This window comes from Abramis brama (assembly GCF_963993115.1).
Source record: "Abramis brama genome assembly, chromosome: 8".
Taxonomy (NCBI): domain Eukaryota; kingdom Metazoa; phylum Chordata; class Actinopteri; order Cypriniformes; family Leuciscidae; genus Abramis; species Abramis brama.
Window position 1 is genome coordinate 25,259,308 of NC_139970.1, and position 18,470 is coordinate 25,277,777.

General features: G+C 38.0%; 2 protein-coding genes across 2 annotated transcripts in view; both read left to right on the forward strand.

The window, feature by feature from the left end:
- Window positions 1–9,838, forward strand: rbm44 (RNA binding motif protein 44; the record flags this gene model as incomplete). Its single annotated transcript, XM_084121332.1, has 18 exons — window positions 1–148; window positions 836–884; window positions 1,077–1,183; window positions 1,280–1,354; window positions 1,439–1,496; window positions 2,911–3,041; window positions 3,122–4,086; window positions 4,258–4,319; window positions 5,308–5,445; window positions 5,565–5,730; window positions 5,808–5,848; window positions 7,445–7,565; window positions 7,667–7,748; window positions 7,814–7,948; window positions 8,140–8,210; window positions 8,299–8,372; window positions 8,901–9,114; window positions 9,289–9,838. 18 exons carry the CDS (start codon window positions 1–3, stop codon window positions 9,565–9,567), a joined length of 2,916 nt encoding a protein of 971 aa, XP_083977458.1. The 3' UTR covers window positions 9,568–9,838.
- A 687-nt stretch (window positions 9,839–10,525) lies between these two features.
- itgb5 (integrin, beta 5) overlaps window positions 10,526–18,470 on the forward strand; it is a 36,391-nt gene continuing 28,446 nt past the window's right edge. The window contains exons 1-9 of the mRNA XM_084123463.1: window positions 10,526–11,071; window positions 11,540–11,625; window positions 11,946–12,153; window positions 12,262–12,511; window positions 13,470–13,638; window positions 14,621–14,782; window positions 15,606–15,701; window positions 15,790–15,879; window positions 18,320–18,454. Coding sequence (XP_083979589.1) covers window positions 10,957–11,071; window positions 11,540–11,625; window positions 11,946–12,153; window positions 12,262–12,511; window positions 13,470–13,638; window positions 14,621–14,782; window positions 15,606–15,701; window positions 15,790–15,879; window positions 18,320–18,454 — 1,311 coding nt within the window. The 5' untranslated portion in view covers window positions 10,526–10,956. The remainder of the gene's footprint in view (window positions 11,072–11,539; window positions 11,626–11,945; window positions 12,154–12,261; window positions 12,512–13,469; window positions 13,639–14,620; window positions 14,783–15,605; window positions 15,702–15,789; window positions 15,880–18,319; window positions 18,455–18,470) is intronic.

Consider the following 18,470-nt stretch of genomic DNA (forward strand, 5'->3'; position numbering starts at 1 on the left):
ATGTGGTATCCTCCACCTGTCGTCTTACCGTTCGTCTTTGAATCTTTGAGTTCCATCGCATATGAGGATCTTTCTACCACAGCCATGTGGCAGCAAGTCATGCCCTTGCCCTTTGACCAGTATGCATATGCAGTGAACGGGATTGTTGGTAAGTCCGAGCCCAAAGAAGTAACGTTACTAGCATTACTGTTGGACTGGGTTGGCCATTTGTGGTCTCTTTGAGAAATTTGCGTATTTTGGGTCATGGTTTTGGGTAACTTGCATAACGGTCCTCTTTACCCCACAGTAAATCGCGGGTTTACCAACTTCTCCCTCTCGAATTTGTGTTCTTAATTTTAAAACCTCAAAACCCATAAAATCGTACTGATTTGGAAATGGGCAAACGTACTTCAAAATGGTTGGTTATTATTTTAATTGATTATCCTAATCATAAACATGTATTTGCCTGTAGCGGCTGATAAAAGGGAATCGCATATTCACAACAACAACAAAAAAAAAAACTTTCGCGTCGAAAATAAGGTCGACCTCGACTCGACGACATTTTGTTCGCATATGCACGCGCATCATCCTCTGAGAAGGGCGCGCTGCTCAACGGACAACTTCTTAAAATTCGGTCAAAAAGCTGGACCTAACGAGAGAAGTTGTCTTAAATGTAAACTAGTTGGACAAAATTTGTGTAACGTCAGATAGGTGTTATAGTTGACAAATTAAGTTAATAGCAGGTTGGTTTTCGTCATGTTTATGTGGTTAGTTTATAATAGACCTAGCAGCTATGCATTTTGCGAACCGTTTGTGTTAATGATCTTTTTGCTGAATTTCTTACACATCTCTCAAGGCTTTCACAATGATCCATTATATGATGGAAGGAAGTTTCTGTTGATGAGGTAAGCAATGGTTGATCAAAGCTAAAAACAAATTCATTTGCTTTAAACATTCAATTAGAAATTTCACAGCTCATATCTATCTTCAGTGTGCTTCCATTTTAAGCATTGACCTTTGAATCAATACAATTTGAAGTAACGTTGGCCTACCCCTTGTTACTCTGAGTCTGAGTGAGGTAATTGTGCATCTTATAGGTCACTATATGAGCTTGTCTGGGCCAATTATTACCTGGAACTCAAAGATCCAAAGTTGCTTGGATGGTTCCAATGTTTAACAGCAGAGGACAGGAACTTAATACAACGTAGGGGCATATCAAGTATAAAATTACCATTAATAATCAAAAAAATGTATGGGCAATTTTGGAAATATATGTGAAATTGTGCTTTGTCATCGTCAGAAGAGGGAGGCTATCTGCGATTTTTGAAGAAACACCCTGCACTTGAAGTAGCCAGACAGTACGTTTTTGTGAAACGTGAGTTTAGTTGGTTAAACATTTATATTTTTTGTCAGAGCAAGCATTCTGTATAATGTGTAAAAATATATCTTTCTAATTTAGCAAACACCAGAGGAAACAGTGTTCCCCCTCCAACAACTACCGGTATGTCATCAAACAGGTGAGTTTTTAAAGGTGGTATCAGCGATTTCAGGCCCAAACATAAATGTTCACATTCATCTAATCTTACCTAACGATCCGCTAGCTGCCCGCCCCATAAGCATGCCGTCAAAAAAACGCGTCTCTGTAGGCAGCCTAGGCTCTGAGATCTGCACACAAAAACAGTTGTTTTCACCCGGTTTAGCCAAACACTCAAAACCAAAATAAATAGTGTTCCAACCAATCACCGACAGGGGCGGGTGTTGCAAGGTTTTTGTGCGCAGCCGTCATAGGCAGCCGTGCACGAGCGCAAAACCTCACAACACCCTCCCCTGTCGGTGATTGGTTGGAACACTATTTATTTTGGTTTTGAGTGTTTGGCTAAACCGGGTGAAAACAACTGTTTTTGTGTGCAGATCTCAGAGCCTAGGCTGCCTACAGAGACGCGTTTTTTTGACGGCATGCTTATGGGGCGGGCAGCTAGCGGATCGTTAGGTAAGATTAGATGAATGTGAACATTTATGTTTGGGCCTGAAATCGCTGATACCACCTTTAATTTGAGTTTTTCAATTTGCTGTAGTTTGGTATTCATATGATTTTATTGCCATTCTGTTTCATGGTTCATCATGCTTTATTAATCATACATTTTATAACTTAAATATTAAAGTCGGCTTGAACTGAAAATTCACCCTATTTTCTGAATACATGGTATTAATCTTATTGTGAATGATTAATCCATGCCTGTCATTATTTTTATTATTTGTTTTAACCTAATAATTTTAATAAAATGTCAACACTATCTTCTGGTGAAATTTTTTAGTCCACTTAAACCCCTCCACTCGCAATCTGCCTCCATCCAATCAACAACCGATGGATAGAGCTGATGTGCATGACAATATGGATAATAGTAATATGATAATATTGATAAGACAATTATGTTAATGTTATTGCTGATAACCAATAACGGCCAATATTAAAATTCTGAATTTTCCTAAATGAATAAAAAAAATATGGATCACTGCAAAATAAAATCAGTCATTTTAAATGTTACAAGTGAATTTACGAATCACAACGTTATAACGTACAGATGAATAGATGTTCTTTTTGAGATTTTATAAATAGAAACACTTTTTTAATGTTTTGAAAATTAAGTGAGCAATATATGATGACAAAGGTAATCTAAATGTAAAAAATAGGAGAATGAGCAACACAATTATCAACTGATATGAACATATTTTAAAAAATCTGATATCTGCCAATAATCAATATGGAACCTATATATCACACATCCTGAAAGTTGCCATGAAACTGCATTGTGATGTATTGTCCGTTCAGATTTGTAAATGTAGGTTGGGGACTTGGTTCTATGCATTAGTAGTTGATGATGGTGGAGGCATTTAACAAATTTATATAACATTTATTTATTTGTGTTTTAGGTCCAGGTACCCAACATTTTATGGTGCATTTCGGTGTCAAAACTGTAGGACCAGTTGTCCATTTGGTACCAAGAAGTGTAGCCATTGTGGCATTCACATTGCAATTTCAGAGGACAAAGTCTGTATGTCAGGTAAGATGATGTTGCGTCCTCCTGTAGACTTTTGAAACTTCATTAGCAGCTAGAGCACTAATTATTACTTTCTGGTTTAGAGAATGAGAAGCAATTTGAGCTGCTGCCAAACAGTGTGAAAGAAGAGCTGAACATCTCAACTGCCCAAAGTGATGTCACAAAGCAAAATATTAATTTAGGTTGCATGCAGAGTACCCTAAACACTCAGAATGCTACACACAGACAGAGTTTTAATGATAGGAGCTCTGCTGCACATCCTCCTTCGTACAGTAAAGGAATGTGTCCCCATGCCCAGTGCCTGTCTCAGCTGTGGAAAGAAGTAGAGAACAGGGAGGACACCAAACACTTCAAGGACACAACAGCCCAGGCGAGCTTCTCCCTTGATATGGAGCTGGATAAGCAGAGTCATGTTCAGAGAAATGACTGTATCCAAAAAGATAAACACCAATTGTATGATCAAATGGAAAAAGCAGATGACCACAATCTGGATCAGGAAGGGATACCAGAATACTGCAGTTTCAGTAGCACCAGCTTGGACCACACCGTATGGAGCGATGGCAGCCGGAGTACGGAGGCAGGCGACAATGATTCAATCATGGCCACCAAAGGCAGTACAGAACTGTCAGATGAACCGTCAGACACCACTATGGCCAGTGCTACTTCTGCAAACTCCACTGATTGTTTCTCTTGTCTCAGCAATTCTTTCGATCTGGCTGATGAGTCCGGAGACGGTCACGAAGACCTGCGAAAGAAGCAGGACTCAAGATACGAGCAACCGATAGAGGAGGTCAAAGTGGGATCTTCCGAATGTGGTACTTCAGTTTCTGTGGACCAAATAATAGATGCCTGTGGTGATTTCAGAGCCTGCTTCACATCTACATGTGCAACAGAGGTTGGTCAGATCTTTCAGGTGGAAAACGTTGCCACTGACACTGACTTGCTAGCTGTCAGCCATGAGAAAGATACACAAACTGTGCAAATGGCCACATCTGAAAAGAACACCATTACTGAAGTCTACATGTCTGACTTGGATGTCCTCACAGAGGTATTATATATATATATATATATATATATATATATATATATATATATATATATATATATATATATATATATATATATATATATATATATAAAATCGTGCGCCTAATGGAGCGCTTGGAGTTGTGATCTTTTCAAATGAGCTGTGAATAATGTGCTGATCATTTACTTCTAGGAATTCATAAAACTTAAGGAGACTGAGAAGGAGCTGAAACAGCTAAGGAGTAGAACGGCAAGGTAACGTGCTGAAAGGGTGATTAGTTCACTCAAAAATGAATCATGTCGTTCCAAACCCTTAAGACCTTTGTTTGTCTTCTAAAAGATATTAATGAAATCTGAGAGATATCTGTCCCTCCATTGAAAGTCCATTCCACCAAACTTTAAAGGAGAAGTTCACTTTTAAAATGAAAATTCTGTCATCATATAATCACCCTCATGTTGTTTCAAACCTGTATGAATTTCTTTCTTCTGCTGAACAGAAAGGAAGATATTTAGAAGAATGTCAGTAACCAGGCAGTTTTTGGGTCCCATTGACTTCCATAGTAGGAAAAAAATATACTATGGAAGTCAATGGGACCCAAAAACTGTCTGGTTACTGACATTCTTCTAAATATCTTCCTTTCTGTTCGGCAGAAGAAAGAAATTCATACAGATTTGAAACAACATGAGGGTGATTATCATGACAGAATTTTCATTTTAAAAGTGAACTTCTCCTTTAATGCTTCAAAAACTTAATGAAATTATCAATTTAAATTACTTTTAACAGTATATTTTAAAATTTAGTGGCTATTATTGTTTCTCAGTGTCATTATTGTAAAAGTGTAAAATGTTGTCCGAACTACTGTAGCAAGTTGCACAAGAGCGTTCAGACAGCTGTTATGTAATGAATGTTACTTTCTGAAATTAGAGATGATAGTGATTGCTGTATAGGATTTCCTTTTATCTTTGAAATGAACAAATTAGAAGAAAAATTCTCCAGTAAGACATTAAACATCCTGGGGATTTGGCTTTCTGAGACTTCAAGCGCCCCCTTGAGGAAGACAACTTTGTTTTACAGTTATTAGCTTTATGAAACAGTGCTCCAGTCTGAGTCCATGTACTGCATCCAAACGTTTCCTTTTTTTTATTTTTATTTTTTATTTTCTTTTTATAAAGCAACATGTATTAAAATGTCAAGAAGTTTCATGTGTCTTCTCAGCCCTGGTCCTGGTGGTGACCACTGCAGGAGAGTCTGTGGGTGTGACTGTGCCCAGCGAGTGAGAAGATCAGAGCTGCGTCTTCTCGCTCTTCAGTTTGTCATGTGTCAACAGCACTGCTGGAGACGCTACTTCACCTCCCCACTGGGTGAAAGTGCTCATCAAGGGTAAGAGATCACTCAAGGGTGAATTTCTATTACGAGAATTCAATATTTTTTTCCTTTTGAGGTATTCTTTGAGACTTTGAGGTCAGCAATTTTTTTTTTTTTTTTTTTATGTACCTCAGTACTGAGGCCCTGCCGGACAGCATAGCAGAAACTCTGAATGCGCTACAGAAAGATTACCACGAGATGAGGAGACAGATTCTGGCAGGCACTTCTCTGGATGACCTCAGGCCCCTGTCAGTAGATTCTGAAAAGATAACTACAGGGGCAAACTACAGCCCAGCAATGGTATGACAGAATTTGAATTTGAATTTGAAAATGTATTGTATCTGAGATAAGCAGTAGGTAATAAGGTCTCATTTCAGGTACTTGATGCCCATTTAGACTTATTTGACAGTCCAGGAAGGTAAGTGGTCCTGATATGTCAAATAAAAATCATTAAAACTAACCTTTACACAAATGAGTTTTCTGACTGCTTCCCCTGGTATGAGTTTTTTATTGGAATGCTGGAACATATTACACTTCACAGCCAGGACGCTGGAGGCGAGTGGTTCAGTCAATTCTTTGTGGGTGGTTTCACGTCAAAACCTCCCAGAAATATCTGCAAACATGTGTACACTACCATTCAAAAGTTTGGGGTCAGTAAGATGTGTGTAAAATGTATATTTTTTTATTTTTATTCCAATTATTCCGCAAGGGCGCATTAAATTGATCATAAGTGACAGTAAAGACATTTATAATCTTACTAAATATTCCTATAAATTTTATTATCTGAGAATCTTTTTTAAAAAAAAAGACCACATCTTAAATCCTGATTTTCACAAAATTACTGTTTAAGGGCCTGCTCACATATCGCGTCTTTTGCGCGCGCAAGTTCGTTATTTCAAATGTAGCCGCGCGGTATGCGCGCTCATAATGGAAGCGACGCTGTCGCGGTGCGACGCGCTCGTTTTTTCCAAGCGCGTCCGCGCCGCATCGAGATAAAAACATCTCAACTTTTCAGAATGCCGCAAGCGCACCGCAGGTCACGTGACAAGAACCAAGCTTAGCAACGACAGACGCCTCCGAAGCGCAACCACCTCGAGCGCTTTGGAAAAAGGAGAACGCGGCGCGCCTAGCGTTTTCGACGCGTTTTTATGCGCGATATGTGAGCGCCGCCTAACATTGATAAAACATTTTTCTTGAGCATCAAATCAGCATATTACAAGGATTTCTGATGTATCGTGTGAGAAGACTGGAGAAAATTTAGGTTTGCATCACAGGAATAAATAACATTTTAAAATATAGTAAAATGGAAAAAATTTATTTTAAATATAGTAATATTTCACAATATTGCTCTGGGTTTGTACGGTCATGCAAAAAAACTAGGAAAAGTCATGCATTTTTTTAAATAATTCCCAGGCTTGGAAAAGTTTTTGAAAAATAAACAGAACCAGAAAGATTTGGAAAAGGCATAAATGTTTCACAAATATCTGTATATTTACTATATTAGAATGTTTAATTGATGATATTGGTTGAACAAATTACAATACCTAGGTTTCGTCATGTTCTCTGCGTGGGGTAACGTCTTGCCTGGTTTCAGCTTATTTTGTATTAAACCACGTAACTTTAATTAATGACCAGAGTTAAGATGCTGTGGTGAATTTGAACAGATGTTTCATGGAATGGTAGGTCATGAATATTTACCTCAAAAGTCCTGGAAGTGTATTGGTAAAATGTTTTGCTGTATTTTTGAACCAATACATGCAGACTTGGTAAGAATAAGAGAATCTTTAAAAATAACTTAATCTCACCAACCCCAAAACTTTTGAACAGTAGAGTAGATGAATAAATGTATGAATGACACTGTTTTGATCCTGTAGTGCATTGTGGCTTTTTGTCTCCACATAATATCAGCATGTCTGCCTTTGCAGTGTTTGGTAATGTACATTACATTATTTATACACTGAATTTTGCTGTTTGATGCAAGTTAATATTTGTGTACTGCCTCATACATGTTCAGAAGTGCCAAGTATTCTATGAATCTGCGTAGTACCATTGCAAGTGGTCACAGAGTGGATGAAGAAAGTAAAGCGATGAGAGCACTGAACTCTGAAGTTTGTCAGGACACTGAAGCTGCTCCGGTAGTTCATTCACACAGTCATTCGATTAATAATTGTACCTGAAATATAGGAGTCTGTTACATTTTAGAATAGTCAGTACAGTGTTTGTTCTCTCTGAATAGGATGAAGCAAAATGTGATGGCAACAAGAGAGAGGAAGTCTTTTCACATAAGAAGCCAGGAGCTTCCACTGAGACAACCCCTGGTATGAATATCAGATTGAAGAAAGATAAATAAACTGGAATCGTATTACAGTGTTTTATATGGTAGGTGCCATCAAGGATCCAAATGGCAGTGAAGCTTGGTTTGATGCAGAGGAGGAACTTGGGTCTCCAAATCAAGATGGAAAACCGGAGAAACTGATTGAAAGGAGGGAAAGTATGAACTACAAAATGAAGCACAAAGGTGTAGTAGGTTAATTGAAACTATGAGTGATAGTGATGTCTAGTGAATCTCTTTCTCCTTTCAACAACACCCATTAAGGTCTATACTTTGAAGTGCAGTTTGAAAACTCAAATACTGTTCTGGAAGAAAGCCTCATTGCTGTTTGATTTGGTTGACTAAATGATCTTCGATAAATGTATACTTTTTCACAGGGACTGATGAAGATGATTCAAGACAAAGTTCCATCTTGTGCGTTACATGCTTGCCAGACAATGTCAGTGAGGTAGGGTGCCCACAAATGTAAGCTTTTCAGTAAAGTTCATTATGGCCTCCAGAGGGCAGCAGACACCACTAAATGTTGTTTTCTATAGCATGAAGTGCTGCTGTGGTTTGAGAAGTACAATGCTACGAATGTCAGTATCTCCACTTTCAGCAACAATATGAGGTAAGCATTCTCAACATGCTGAATTGATCCCACATATGCCTAAAAGCTAAGATTAAACACTGGTTTAAAGTTATAAAATGGCAATCAATACCAACATCATTATTAAATTTAGTATTTACTGCATTACAATTTCTCTAGACACTGTTTAACAGAATATCAGTAAATGTTATCAACTTTGTGACTACTCAGTGGGCAAACAGTTTAAGTTAACTACATGTATCAGTGTAAATAAGTACTGAACACTCTCTAATAAGGTTTGTGGCAGGAAAACCGGTGTACATTTCTAATTGAACTAGTATGATTACTCATCTCATTGTACCTGTGCAATGACAAGAACTTACAGCTCTGCACCCAAACTGTGATGGTTATAGTTTTTAAACTGGCAGTAGTATACTTTAAATCACAATTTTTATTTTTTCATCAATCTTTATAGACTTTGTAGTAATGCTGCGTGCTTCCAGTTCCAGACTTCCAAGCATCGTTAGAGATTATAATTAATGAACTGCAATCTTGTCTGTGCTTATGTAGGGCAGCTATTGTTTATCTCAAGAGCTCCAGCGACGCCAAGGCAGCAGTTGAAGATCTAAATGGTCGCTCCTTCCAAGGTCAGACTGTCCAGGTGGTGCAACTCTGTTGGCCTCCTTTAGCTGAGCCTACACTGAGCGATCCGTCTCACAGCACCTCAGAAACTGCCGGGGATGGACTGGGAACAAAGGGCGTAACCTACAGTCCATCACATGGAGTAAGTATGAAGTGACAAGCTTTTTAGAAAGTTTGCTTTGTCCAGAACTAGTTGGATTTCAGTCACTGTAAGGGATTTTAATACCGTTTCTTTAAATTATTGCTAATACCAGACCACTTTTGATTTTTCTGTTCCAAACCCTTGATATCGGTCATGTGTATGTTTTTGACTCAGGGGCCGCGTTGTAGTGTGGACAGGTTGACCAATGTGTGCGACTCGCCTACAGCCTCTGGTACATGTGTGCCACAGCACTACGCCACAATGGGAAGCTTTGACACAATCATGGCCCGGATGTCGGAGCGCCACCCAAACATAGGCCGCCAAAGGATCGTGGATGCCCTGCTGGAACTGCGGGCCAAGCATCAGGGCTTCCTCAGTGGCCTTCCATTGAGATCTATAGTGGATATGACCTCTGAGCTTCTCACACAGGCCTCTACCCCCACGTGTATTTGAGTTTGTGCTGTTTTAATCAGTGGTTCGTTCCCTGACCAGTATGATTGGATTTCATTTGTCAGTTCCATTTTTGCAACAAAGTTTATGTATAAACATTTCATTGTAATCTGTTGTTCCCAACACCTCCTCTGAGTTGAATGCTGATTCTGGAAGTGGAGGAATTAATAAGAGTTTTTGAATTTCAGGTTTTTCAGGTTTTTAGCTCTGCTAATACCAGAGTTATAACTGCATATAAGTTTCCTTGTGTTTCTTAAATAAAACTGTTTTCCTGTGCATTCTTTAATGGTTTGATTAGTGCCAAAACAGGCCAAGTTTAAAGCTACACTATTTAAGTTTGAACATTTTAAGCCAGGTGTGCAAGGCCCTTTTGCAATTGTAACAATGGCCAGTGGTGAAGGAACCCTTTTTATCACTCCTGTCAGCTCGGGTAAAACCAGAACAACCTTATATTCTTTGAGCTACCTAATACTACTTCCACAGCTCTCACTGTAGAACAGGTGGTGATGTAATTAGTGAGGGTCACATGACTGCTGACTCCACTGGATGAAGTTTCCAAGCCAGATCTGACTTCTGTATTTAATGTAATACTGACATAACATTTTTTTTTTATAAAATGCTCAATCTAATTTCATAAGGTAAAGAAGCACCTAGATTAATTTTTCATTATCGGTTTAAACTGAGATAGATTGATTTAGGTTTAAGAGTAAATTCTAATTTGCTATAATAAAAAAAGCCCTTAAAGAACCCGCACTGGTTACTAGGGCCAACTAATTAAAGGGTTAAATGTTTCTGTCGCTTTCTAGTTTTCCCCTCAAACATGACTATCACCGTCCTTCGCCTGATCGTTATTTTCTTTGATTGGTAACGACATTTGAATGACCTGTTAACTGTCCAATCGGAGCATGCCTTGAAGTCGCCCCTACTAGCCAATCCCAGTTGCAGGGGGCGGGATTTGTCTGAAACCTGATTGGGAAAAAAGTCCTGTCTCGTTTCCCATGGGCGGAGTTTTAATGTGAGGGACGCGGCAGGCGCTCAACTACTGAACTTTCACGCCGAAAACAACCGGAGGCTGGATAAAAACGGCATGTTCACGAAGTTTAAATGTTCTTGCGACTGAAGATTTGAAAGCCAGTAATGGATGCAGTGCAGGCTGAATTATTGCAGTGGACCCCAGACAGCGCGACAGTAACCATAACTTCGAATGTGGATTATTGTTCAGACGCCTCGGATTTTACTCCTGTGTTTACCAATGCAGTTCTCTGCACTGGACGCTAACTTCAGTCATGAAGTGCCGCTGTGATGTGGAGAGGATGGACAAAGAGAAGATCACAGCCACTCACTATATAAAATAATACAATCTTTTCATACAATTGGACAAAAACTCCTTTGATGTTGAACGGGGTTTTGATTTTGCAAGGAATAATGTGGAAACTTTGCCCATTTACACGTCACCCGGCTCTTCTAGTTTACATGGTCTTGGAAATGTTTATTCACAGCGTCAATGGTAAGTATAAGTGCAGTGTTTAGTGAAAGCACAATGTCATCGGTATTTAACTCAAAGGGACTACTTTCGTTGGGATAAAAAAAAATAAACGCATCTCTAATCTGGAGGTCCAAATAAAAAATATTTAATATATCAGATTAGTAAATGCGAATAAATAAACAGATGTGAATGTTGTGAAAATAAATCCATATAAATTGTATTTTTAAAAATTGACTGATTTACTCAATAGTTTCTGTAAGAATTAATTGCATTTTTTCCCATTTATTTATGTTTTTATTTCTCCATTATGATAACGAGGGGTCAGTTAATTCGTCCTAGTTACTTTTCTGAGCAATTCCGTGTCTTTATTGCGACGCTTCTCTTGTTTGTAGTAGTTCTCAGTTGTAAGTGTCTAGATGAACGAGTCTGAATTATGCACAGATTCATAATTCCTGTTTGACTTGAATTGGACTCTCTTTTCCTCTCTAGGTCTTAATGTTTGCATGAGCGGCAGCGCCTCGTCTTGTGAAGAGTGTTTCCTCATTCACCCGAGCTGCGCCTGGTGCGCGCAAGAGGTGCGTGCGCACACATTCCTGCCAGACATTGGCTGACACTTGATTTTTGAATGTGGCTGTGTCTCACTCTCAAACTACTGAGCTGCATACCAAGACGGTATTATAGGCATCATAGACTCATTCAAATGTCGTCTAGTTAGGCAGACAAGCCACTGATTTATTAATTTTAATACACTTGAACTGTCGACAGGTTACTAAGAGCATTAGTGCTCTATTTCCCTGCATTTGTGGGTTTGCTAATTTATTTAATGGTTTCCCTAATTTGTTTAATGGTTTCCCTACATTGCTTACACAGTGATCTTTCTTTTTCCCTGATTCAGGACTTTGGACAGGCCAGAACTCTCACCTCACGATGTGACTTTAGCCAGAACTTACTGAAAAGAGGATGTGATGCTCCTTTTATAGAGAATCCCAGGAGTGGCAGCTCTCTTTTGCTGAGCAAACCCCTGAGCTCCAAAGGTTCTGGGGTGACCCAGTATGATGTCATCCAGATATACCCACAAAAGATCTCTCTCAGCTTAAGGCCTGGTATACATCTGCTGATAGATTTAGAGGAGAAAAAGAATGAAATAAAATGTATTTGTAGATACATTTATATGGTCTGTTAATGTAGTGACTCTTTCTTCCATTCTTCAGGTGACCAGATTTCCTTTGAGGTACAAGTGCGCCCTGTGGAAGACTACCCTGTTGATTTGTACTACCTGATGGACCTCTCGCTCTCAATGAAGGACGATCTGGACACAATCCGCAACCTGGGCACCAAACTGGCTGAGGAAATGAGGAAGCTCACGAGTAACTTCCGCCTTGGTTTTGGCTCCTTTGTGGATAAGAACATCTCGCCCTTCTCCTACACAGCCCCCAAGTACCAGGACAACCCATGCAATGGGTAAGAGACGTCTCTTACAGATCTGTGATGAGCTGTAAACAGGTTTGGGATTGGCTTTCCCTTTGTTATGCAATGAAAGAAACTGAATGGAAGGAACAGCTACTTGTTAGTGAGAACAGTTTGGAGACACTTTCTCAACTGGGGAAGTGAATATGTCTTCATTTATTTATCTTGTATTACTAAAAATAGCCCTGCTTTGGCTTAGCCTTGTCTTAGAGAAAAGTGCATCACTGGAAATTCAAAAGCCCTTGGCATGTCACAATTTTGGACTAATACAAAATCCTATGTAACACTCAAAAGTCAAAATCTAGTTCAGAAAAAAATCCTGCTGTCACTGGTGGTTATCATTCTGATCCAATGTAAAATAATGGTAGACTTTTAAAAGTGTGACAGCAGATTGAGGTTGCAAAGCCAGTACAGCACATGTCCCAGAGAAGCTATTACTCCATGCAGTCTGCAGCCCATCATGCATCAGTGGCCATGTAGGTTATGCACTCAGCCCTCTTGAATGCTCACTGTACCACAACAGAAATCATAGGAACAGACAATATGTCAACAAGCATGTCCCTTGTTCTGCAACTAGTAAACCTCAAATATTATTTAAAATTGAAATAAAGTAATATTACTAAATACTTTTTTATATATATCTAACCTAACATAGCACCCATTAAAATTTTCGATGTATTTGAAAAAATAAAATAATAAAAAAATAAATATTGGCAATGGCATTGGTGTGTTATTTTCATTAATTGAATGCATTTTAAAGACTATTTACTATGTTTGAACATACTAATATTATGTACATTTAAATAATCTATAGAAGTTTTTTTTGTTCTGAATAAATATAGATATATAGATTAGTATGATATCAAAAAGCACAATATTAAGATTCGTTAAAGTTATGTTTTCAGTATTGCTGTTTAAGCTCCTGGTGTTTATCGTTCCTCTCTTATTACAGATATAAGTTGTTCCCAAACTGTGTCCCCACATTTGGCTTTCGTCACCTCTTGTCTCTTACGGACAAGGTTGATCGTTTCAATGAGGAAGTGCAGAAGCAGATGGTGTCGCGTAACAGAGATGCACCAGAGGGGGGGTTTGATGCCATTCTGCAGGCTGCAGTTTGCAAGGTAAGCAGTCAGTCAAGAGTGGTCATTTTGCTGCTTCTTTGACTCCTTCAGCTCCCTATAGGGACATCAAGCCTGTCCAGCAAGGTTTAATGAAAAGAATGTCTTGACACATCAGATATCCCTTTTTTGCTTTGCTGTCTGAGTTTTCTCAGAAGAGATACAGGTGTGTCTGAGACTTAAAAGAGACACGCTAATATTGCCTGACATCATAGGCTGTAAAAATATTTGCTTTGCCATGAAAGGCACAATCACAGCATGCATGAGAGAAAGAGACTCTGCGGTTTACGCTGAATGAAAGAGGAGAGCCTTGCCCATTTATCCGCTATACGTGTTTATTTGTTTGTGAGACTAATGAGATCTTGTGTTTAGTGTTGAATTTGCCATGTGTTTCTAAAGCACTAGTTAGCAGATGCTGTCTGCTAGATTGTGTAGATTTTAGGTTAACTTTTTTTTTTTTTTATATGAATCTATGAACTGTGGCTAATCACCAATCACCCCCTTTTGCCTTAAATTAACTTTGAAAAAGAAATTGAAATGGTCCTATGTTGACATGAATGTTTAAAATGTTTATCTATTTAGTCTTTAAATTAATGAGGCCATAAAAGCTGCATGCATAATAAAAAAATATATGAAAATGACGAAAGAATAAACAAAATGCTTCACAGATGTATTTCATCTACTACTTTATACTACTACTTATTTTTAAATGAATGTATTTCTAGAAAATTATCTTATATACGTGTTTGATTTGAAAAACGCTGATAATGTCCATATGTTGATACATATTCTGACAACTGTAATATAACTGAACTGATCCATCAACTATAAATAAAACTGTAAACTATATCCATCAACTAACAACAACAAACTAATTGGAATAATTATTAAAATTAAAATCACTGTGTAACAATCAAATGAACATGGTATTGAGATACAAAAAGATATAGACTGGAATAATGAAAGTTTGGTGTCATTGTGGCAGGAGAGGATTGGCTGGAGGAAAGAAGCCTATCATCTCCTGGTGTTTGCCACCGATGACGTCCCTCACTTGGCTTTGGACGGCAAGCTCGGTGGACTAGTGCATCCTCACGATGGACAGTGTCACCTGAACGACAAGAACGAGTACAGCGCTTCAACAAAGATGGTAAAGCATTTCATTTTAAATGGCTGAACCAAAAAATGTGAAGACTACATGTTGTTTTGCTTTGGATAAATTAACTGCAGACTCTGAATGAGCTTGTTTTATTTAAACATACTTAATAACTAATTTCTTGCCCTTAACTTCCATCAGCTATTTGCTTGATGATAGCACATAATGATTGTCTGAAATGCAGGTCTGTGTTTGCTGAACAGCATAACAAAACCTTCAAAGGCATTGCAGATAATTCAGATTTAATGGGAAGCTTTTGTGCACTTATTGTTTCCTTCTCCCTTCTCCTTTCACCATATGATGTCTCTTGAAAATTCGTAACTTTTTTATTTTTATTGCTTTGAACTGGATAAATTGTTATTCCCCATCTATGTCAAAGTGCAAGAACAGATGCGGTGCTCGTTTAGCAGTTTGGTCTCCATCCAAAGTAGCTGAATGTTTTGAGAGTGAGAGAGATCGCTCAGACAGAAGGAAAACAAACAAAAGCAGTGTGTGCCTTCTGCTGCAAACTAGGATTGAATATTTATGCATTCATCTTGTTCTGTAAGGAAACGTTACTCAAATGTGCTTAACACATCGATGATCATTGGTTAAAGAGATTGAGTACAAACTCCCTGTATACTCAGGCAGTTTAGCAGAGAACGCCTGTCGCTGTATTCAGAGGAAATGGGTGGGAAGGATAACGGAAACCGTGGAGGGGAATCAGAAGAGCGATGACTTCCTTTTGCAAACTTCCTGACAGAAAGAGTGCTGCAGGGAGTGAGGGATTGCTTGAATGTATCTAACTGATATATGGACATGTGTCGTCTCTCCACAGGACTACCCTTCACTCGCTCTACTTGGAGAGAAACTGGCTGAAAACAATATTTTCCTCATCTTTGCAGTGACCAAAAGACACTATGTTCTTTACAAGGTACCTCTCGTTCCTCATAAGCTATATTGATTGATGTTGAGCTGTTTTTGTTTTGTTTAATGTGTTCTTAATGTATTTTTACTCATAGAATCTCACTGCGTTGATCCCTGGGACTACAGTGGAAATTTTGGACCAAGACTCCAAAAACATTATTCAGCTAATAGTGAACGCATACAATGTAAGTTTATAAACTCAACACAATTCGACTCAAAGACTCATTAAGACAGTCGCTGCTTCCGAAATCGCATTTGTCTGAGCAGGTACTACATTTTAATTTGAACTTACTTCGCAACAAAAAGTACTTTCTATATAGTGTGACTGTGGGTAGTAAAAAAAAAAAAAAGAACTCATAAATCCTCTCCCGTGGCCTCATGGGATAGTAAAGTGTCGACCAAATGCACACTTCAGAATCTCGCCGAGAGTTGTAGGTCATTCTGGGACTTTTTCGAATACTATGCGTCCGGACATACTACTCTGTTGCCGTACTGTTTTTTACATACTATATTCTAGGAAAGTATTTGATTTTGGATGCAGCGAGTGACTTGCCGCCACCTACTGGTGGGTTTCCGCTGTACTCCACTTTGGAGTGCAAGTCTGTAAGGTAGACAGAAGTGTTTTTTTATTTATTCATTGTTTATTTCCTGTGGCAGTGAAGGCTTGTTAATAGCTTGCAAAAATACCTCAATAGCCCTTTTTTTAAAATGGCGCATTACAAATACATTACGATTGTAAGTATCACTATTTTTAATTTTCTGTCAAAAATGTAGCCTACTGTATGCTCCATCTATTTAAACAAGCGTTCTTGAGGTGTGTGTGTGTGTGTGTATGTGTATATATATATATATATATATATATATATATATATATATATATATATATATATATATATATATATATATAAATATATATATAAATATATAATTATAATTATTATTATTTCTTTATACTATTTATTCAGCACCTCCAACCTAAAAAATCACCCTGTGCCCCTGTATAGTCCTATTTGAAACACAGGTAGCTGGTGCACATAAAAGAAAATGTGCTCTTGGTGCCCCCCAAGACGGACCCCTTCATGCTTTCAAGAGTGTAGAATGTGCATTAAAAGGTTCAGGGTTGAAGCTGTGATGTATAGTGACAGCCCATTATGAACGCACGGTTCATTTTCAGGCAATGTGGTCGACACACTTCAGAGTCGGGCAACGGTTTTATCAACGCAACAGCATAGTAGTAAATAACCATCACTCACCTAAAGTATTCTATGTAAATTGATTCCAGTTTAATTGGCAACCGAATTAATTCCCCCTGGTTTTCAGCTAATAAATTGTTCGAAATTGAATTGTATTAAGAACAGATGATGTTGTGGAGTGTTATTTAGAAAACCTTTGGTCTTTTGCTGTGTCTTCACTGTGTGATCACATGATTACATAAGATAAGGAATTTCCTGTTTTTGTCATTGCAGAACATTTGATGGGCTCGTCCATGTGTTTGCTTTAGTTCACACAGTAAGCTTTGCAGTCTGATAGTTCTGGCTTGTGAAGATCTGATACTCTGTGTTTGTTGCTGCATTGGAAGATCGCTGCTGTGGTCCAAGAAATGGTCTTGAAAGATGTTATTTGGCTGAAGAGCTTGGGGTTTTTTTTTTTTTTTTTCTGTAGCTATATATTGGAGGACATTTTTACACTAGCATTTTTATATAACCTTAAATTAAACAAGATCATGTGAATAACATGAAAGACTACATATACCACAGTTCAAAAGTTTGGAGTCAGTACAATTAAAAAATATATATGCTTTTATTCTGCAAGGACACATTAAATTGGTAAAATGAGGCTGTAAAGACATTTATACTGTTACAAAAGTATAACATTTTGAACTCTATTCATTAAAGAATCGTGAAAAAGTATCATGGTTTCCACAAAAATATTGAGCAGCACAACCGCTTTCAACACTGATGATAATAATAATAAGAAATGTTTCTTAAGCAGCAAATCATCATACTAGAATGATTTCTGAAGGATCATGTGACACTGAAGATTGGAGTGATGATGCTGAAAATCTTCACAGGAATAAATTAGTTAAATTGTACTGAAACAGAAATCAGCTATTTTAAACACATTTCACAATATTACAGTTTTTACTGCATTTTACTGTAATAAATGCAGCCTTGCTGAGCATAAGAGACTTCTTTCAAAAACAAAATAAACATACTGACCTCAAACTTTTGAACAGTAGAGTAGATTCACTGGACACTGGGGGGAAAGAAAAAATAAATAATCAGTTTTTAACTGATGACAAACACTGACCAAATATCAAGTTAGGGTTTGACCCAGAGGATCCAATTCCTCATCTTTCCTGACTGTTAGTTTACACCAAAATATGCCAAAATACCAAAGTCTATGATTATTGTTATGGATATGATCTATTGTGTTGTTTTCAGTGATAGTATTTGATCCAAGAATATGATTGAAAGTTTGTGGTTTTACTTTTTAAAGCATTATAGAAACCAAATATATAATTCTGGAACATCTCCATTACCTTTTAAACTGTTACTAGTGAATGTTGGATTGCTTTGTTTTTTGGATCATTTGCTTGATTTTTGCTTTTGTTTTTTCATGTAGAACATCAGGTCGAAAGTTGAGCTGAGTGTGTGGGATCATCCTGAAGATCTCAGTCTGGCCTTCACCGCCACCTGCCAAGACGGCCAGCCCCTGACCGGCCTCCGCAAGTGTGCTGACCTCAAAATTGGTGACACTGTTAGTGCTTTATATT